The 6,000-nt window shown below is 44.0% G+C and overlaps 1 protein-coding gene across 1 annotated transcript in view; it reads left to right on the top strand.

Moving 5' to 3' along the window:
• The window catches only part of LOC140912507 (NACHT, LRR and PYD domains-containing protein 12), a 284,723-nt gene extending 279,132 nt beyond the window's left edge, over positions 1-5,591 (top strand). Inside the window, exons 14-15 of the mRNA XM_073346992.2 lie at positions 2,375-2,545; positions 4,826-5,591. Of these exons, the coding sequence (XP_073203093.2) occupies positions 2,375-2,545; positions 4,826-4,925 (271 nt within the window). The 3' untranslated portion in view covers positions 4,926-5,591. The remainder of the gene's footprint in view (positions 1-2,374; positions 2,546-4,825) is intronic.
• The last annotated feature ends 409 nt before the right edge of the window (positions 5,592-6,000 follow it).

A 6,000-nucleotide genomic window follows, 5' to 3' on the forward strand; every position in this document is an offset into this window, starting at 1 on the left:
GGTTTACTGGGAAACGTAGTTTGGGTACGTCTTTCCCCCCAAAATCCTCCCAACCCTTGCACCCCCCCTTCCTGGGAAAGGTTTGGTAAAAATCCTCACCAATTTGCATAGGTGACCACAGACCCAAACCCTTGGATCTGAGAACAATGAAAAAGCATTCAGTTTTCTTACAAGAAGACTTTTAATAGAAATAGAAGTAAAGGAATCACTCTGTAAAATCAGGATGGTAGATACCTTACAGGGTAATTAGATTCAAAACATAGAGAATCCCTCTAGGCATAACCTTAAGTTACAAAAAAGACACACAGACAGAAATAGTCATTCTATTCAGCACAATTCTTTTCTCAGCCATTTAAAGAAATCATAATGTAACACATACCTAGCTAGATTACTTACTAAAAGTTCTAAGACTCCATTCCTGGTCTATCCCTGGCAAAAGCAACATATAGACAGAGAGACACAGACCCTTTGTTTTTCTCCCTCCTCCCAGCTTTTGAAAGTATCTTGTCTCCTCATTGGTCATTTTGGTCAGGTGCCAGTGAGGTTACCTTTAGCTTCTTAACCCTTTACAGGTGAGAGGTTTTTTCCCTTGGCCAGGAGGGATTTTAAAGGGGTTTACCCTTCCCTTTATATTTATGACAGTGCTAATTAACATTGTACTACAGTGACCTGAGCTTTTTCTACTGGGACATCCGTACGCCTGACAGCTGTGGGAAACTGTTTTCCATCTTGTGAAAACTCAGTATTTCCCCCTGTTCTTCATTGTGATGAAAAAAACACCTTCTTAGAGAGAGAGAGGAGCTAAACTAGCCAATCTCCCACTGGTTAGGGCACTCACTGAGGTGTGGGGGGCACAGGGGCAAAGCCACTGCTCTGCCTGATTTGTGAAGAGACGAAACTGGGCCTCCCACAAGCCAGGTGAATGCCCCAACCACGGAGCTACTGGCTATTCTAGTCTTGCTCTCGCTGTAGTTTTGCCCAGAAAGTCCAGCCTGGCTCGGAAAGACCTTCCCGACAGAACTTTCATCAACACTGAGACATGCCCATAAAAAGTTTGTGACCAATCTGCATTTTCTGATGGAAAAACTATTTCACTGAAAAAATCCCAACTGGTTCGTCTAATGACCTCCCAAAAACACCTACTCTCCTCCCACGTACAGCTGAGAGACCTCACTGCACTGTAGATTTGTCGTATTTTACTAGATAGAAGTTGGGTCACACAGAGCCTCTTCATGCCCCATAGACATTTTCTGTAGATCCTCTGCTTATTTTACTCGCTAAGGTTTGGTCGTCACTAGAAAGTTAGATCGACTCAGCTATGTCATGCAGGGGTGTGAAAAATTCACACACACCCCGAGAGACTCAGTTAAACCGACCTAAGCCCCAGTGTAGACAGCACTAGGTCACTTACTGAGCATGGCATCCTGCTGGGAGCACATGGCTCCAGGATCTGCACAGGCTGCCCATTAGTCTCTGGGTGGAGTTTAAGAGGCTGATTCTGATCTGTAAAGCCCTAAATGATCTGGGACTGGCCTACCTGAGGGATTGTATCTGTCACTAGACCAGACTGTCCCAACTGCAGTCAGCATGGGAGCCTGAGCTGAGCCCCCGTTTGTTATAAAAGAGAAGGGATGGCTGGCCTCTGTGAGGGCTCTGGGACTTGCCCTTCCCCCCAGTCCAAAATACCCCACATTTAGGGACCTTCTGGGCATGCTGCAAAGAGCCTCTGGTTGATCGGGGTTTTAGAGAGGGTTGAGGAGTGGGAAGGTGCTTTCTGTAGCTGGATGGATGAGTTCCTATTAGAATAATTAATTTAATGCTACTGGGGTTTTGGTTGTAGCACTAATTGTGTGTTAGAGGTCTAGAGCAGGGGTGGGCAAACTTTTTGGCCCAAGGGCCACATTTGAGAATAGAAATTGTCTGGCAGGCCGTGAATGCTCACAAAATTGGGGTTGGGGTGCAGGAGGTACCACCCCTACAGCTCCCATGGGAGCGCCAGAGGGGGCCATTGGAGTGCGCAGCAGCTGGAGCGGGGCCATGCCGCGGCTTCCGGGAGCCGCATGGAGCAGCCCCCGACTCTTCTCCCCAGCTGGAGCGCCAGAGCACCAGAGCAGGACAACCCCAGACCCCACTCCCCAGTGGGAGCTCGAGGGCTGGCTTAAAATGGCCCGTGGGCCGTAGTTTGCTCACCCCTGGTCTAGAGCCTCGTATAGGGGGTCTTTTTGTAATCTGAATCAAAATGAAGTGATTTCTGTATTGCTTCTAAATTAAGAATCACTTTAGAGTTACATACAGGTATCAAGGAGGAGAAATGCAGAGGATGGGGCATAAACGAGTCGTCATTTTGCTCTCTGTATATCTTCATATCCTACAGACTGGGGTATTGTGATCTCACAGTTGCTTGCTGTGGGGATCTGTCCTCTGTTCTCAGCACCAGCCAGACCCTGACAGAGCTCGGCGTAAAGTGGAACAACCTAGGAGATTCAGGAGTGCAGCTGCTGTGTGAAGGATTAAAACATACAAACTGCAAATTACAGAAACTGCAGTAAGTACCAGCTGGTTCCCTTTAGTCTGTGCCTGTTAACATGGTGGTGTTGAGAGTTACACGCTATTTATCAAAAACAACAAGGAGTCAGGTGGCACCTTAAAAGACTAACAGATTTATTTGGGCATAAGCTTTTGTGGGTAAAAACCCCACTTCTTCAAATGCATGGAGTGAGACTTACAGATGCAGGGATTATTATACTGACACATGAAGAGAAGGGAGTTACCTCACAAGTGGAGAACCTTCTGGCCTTAGAATTTATGAATAATCCCCAAGCCTCCTCTCAGAGTACTATGGTTTATCTGTACATGTCTAGAATGAAGACTGCTGATGGCAGTGAATGGGGCAAAAATAGGCAGTCACAAATCTTTGTATATCTCTGGCTCCTGCAGACTGAGTGGTTGCCATTTCACAGCTGCTTGTTGTGGGGATCTCGCCTCTGCTCTCAGCACCAACCAGACGCTGACAGAGCTGATCCTGGGAGAGAAAACAATGGACAACTCAGGTGTGAAACAGTTGTGTGAAGGACTGAAACACCCAAACTGCAAACTGCAGAAACTGGGGTAAGTTACAAGTGGGCTCCTTTCGCGGGTGTTCCTTTCACATGGGGCCAGGCTTTCTAAAGTGCTCAGCATGCAGTAGCTTGTGACTTTTATGGTCAGATTTTCAGAAGAGCTCAGCACCCTGGGTAAATGGGACTTCAGTCCCCTTGAACATCCAGCCCCAGTTGTGGGTGCTGAGTTCCTTGGAAAATCTGGCACATAGTGGTGTGATTTAAGCTCTTTCTCCTGGGGTCACATTGTTATTTTCCATGCACCCAAGAACTGGCACCTAGTCTCCTCCCACAGAGAAAGGAAGAGAGATCCTCTGCTGTGATAATAGTAGAGCTGGGAGAATTTTTTTGAAAAAGACCCGCATTTTTTTTTCAGATCAAATAAATTTTCATTTGGCACCAAAAAAAATTGTTTGTTTGATTCTTTTCAAGAAAAAAAAATGGAAAGGTGCGGTTTTGGTTCAAAATGGACCTTCCCCCTCCCCTTCGCCCAGTTCAGCCACCAACCTGAAAAATGTATTATTCATGCAGGTCAACTAGCTTAAATGTGGGATAATAAAGTGGCTGTTTGAGCACTCAAAAGCATAGTTTTATGTTAGAATCTCAGTTATTTTACTCAGGAAGCAGGACTGAGAATAGAAGTCTGGTGTGTTTCACAATTGAATTAAAATAGCCCTCCATTCAAAGGATAATTTACCACCATTTCAACAAATAATTCTGGGACAAAGCCAAACAGACAAACAGAAAAAGAAAAAGGAAAAAAGGGAAAGGATACAAAGTGAACACCTCATTGTTTCTGTTTAATTTCTTTTTCTGTCTATGATGGCAACCCCGTTCCTTCACTCCTCTCCTCCTCATCTTGGTTGTCTCTCTGGTCAGCAGATCATACAGATATTGGTAGGATTGGAAGGTCCAGCTGGCTCCTTAGGCAACTGACATCTGCCTTTTCCTCCAGAACAATGTCAGGCAGTTTTAAACCATTTTTAAGATCTTCTTAGTTCATAAAAACTACCAGGGTTTCAGTTAAATCCAGCACAGCCAGCCAGCTAGGAGTTTTAAATCAACAGCTACAAGAGAATGTTTTGAAATTTCTGTACCACTGGCCTGAAGGGGGAAAGGCAAATCTATAAAAGAGAGAGAACTAAAAGGACCAGAAATAAAGGAAGATAAAAGACTGATGGGAATTAAAAAATGGAAGTAAGTTCTGTGGCGCATTGAGATAGCAAATACATTTAAACAACGTCCAGTTTTCTACACAGTCCTCAATTTCCCCCACACAGCCTTTGGTTCTGGAATGTTACAACCAAAACACATGATGATTTAGATTTAAAACAATAACTTTTTAGATTAATAATTCAGGAACAAAAAAGTTCGCTGAAGTCTGTTTTCTTGCTTGCTATAAATTTCACATGCTGGCATCTCCTTTCCTCTAAGTGGGCCGAGAGTTCCGCATGTCACTCAACAGCAACCTCTTCAGTAGGAAAGGACAGGCATGGTCAGACTCCCGAGGGAATCCAGTGCAGATGGGGTGGACCAAAAATGTCTGGGATGGGGACAGAAGAAGGGCCCAGATAGTTATGTCTGAACATTCATTGCAATAGTCTTTCGTCTCCATTCCAGAGATGATTTCACTGAAACCAATGGAGTGCGGCTAACTGTGCTTCAAAGGGACTGTGTTCTCAGGCTATTATATCTAACACTTTTTCTTGACTTGTTTTCCCCCACAGTTTGAGCAGTGTCAATGTAAATGAAGAAACACAGAGAGAGCTAGATGCTGTGAAAAAGAGAAAACCTGATATGGTCATACGTATATGGAAGAATTGGTGAGCAGAAGCCATTGCACCAACACCGCTCTGGCCTGGCTCTCGTCCTAGCTGGGAGAACAGCTAGGGATGGGACCTGCCTCTTTTAAGGCATCTCTGCCATCACCAAGGACTCCGGATGTATATTCTCCTGACTGGTGTAAAGAGTGAGAACCTCACAATATGGGGAAAAATATGCTCCCGTTCTGTGAGCTTGTTGAATTTACACATTCAGCCTCCATAGGCACAGGGGTGGAAGAGACTGTCAGGGTTGTGAGACCCAAAGACTTATTATGTGGAGCTGGTTAGGCTTTTAGGTTCACCCAATTATATCTGCGCACATCCTCAAGGTTGTAGACCCATGTTGCTTATTGAAAGAAATGTTTGGTATCAGTTTTATAAATTGTATTTAAACTATTACACCAACAAACTGTATCACCAAAGCGAAGCTACTAATCGTACTATGAAACTAAATGACGCTTAGAGCAATGCAACTACCCAACCAAAATCAAACCCCAATTAAATTAGTCTCAATGTTGGATCAAAATTATGTCACCAAATTAGTTACATCAGATTAATAAGAACTGATTATTTGTTGTATTAATCCTAAGAAGGGATCTAAGAAGGTGACTGTTTTGGGTATGAATCCCAACTAAAGAATTTTACTCAATCAATTAAATCTATAACTTGGTGCTGGTTAACTATCTTAATACTGTAGGCAGTTTATTATTTAATGTCTGAACCACAAGCTCAGAGCCGATTACAAAGCTTCCTCCTGACATTTCAGTGTGTGGTGGTGAAAACATTCCTCCCCTCACCCAGAGCTGTTACAGTTCAGGCTTTTAAAAAACCACACTCTGATAAGCAGAAGTTTGACATCTCTTATTTAGCAATTTACAGCGGACAGCTTTGTTTCTCAGGCCTTAAACACATACAGCACAGAACATGTCTTTGAGACTGTTTTAGGGCTACTTACATCTGGGAAACTTTCTTTAAGGCGGCTTCCTGATGTGGATTCAACTGGTGCTCATACGCACATGCTGCATGCATGTACAAAACTACGCTTTCACACCATCAGGTTAGAGAATAAAAAAGGGCTA

The sequence above is a fragment of the Lepidochelys kempii genome, chromosome 6 (assembly GCF_965140285.1).
Source record: "Lepidochelys kempii isolate rLepKem1 chromosome 6, rLepKem1.hap1, whole genome shotgun sequence".
In the NCBI taxonomy this organism is placed as follows: Eukaryota; Metazoa; Chordata; order Testudines; family Cheloniidae; genus Lepidochelys; species Lepidochelys kempii.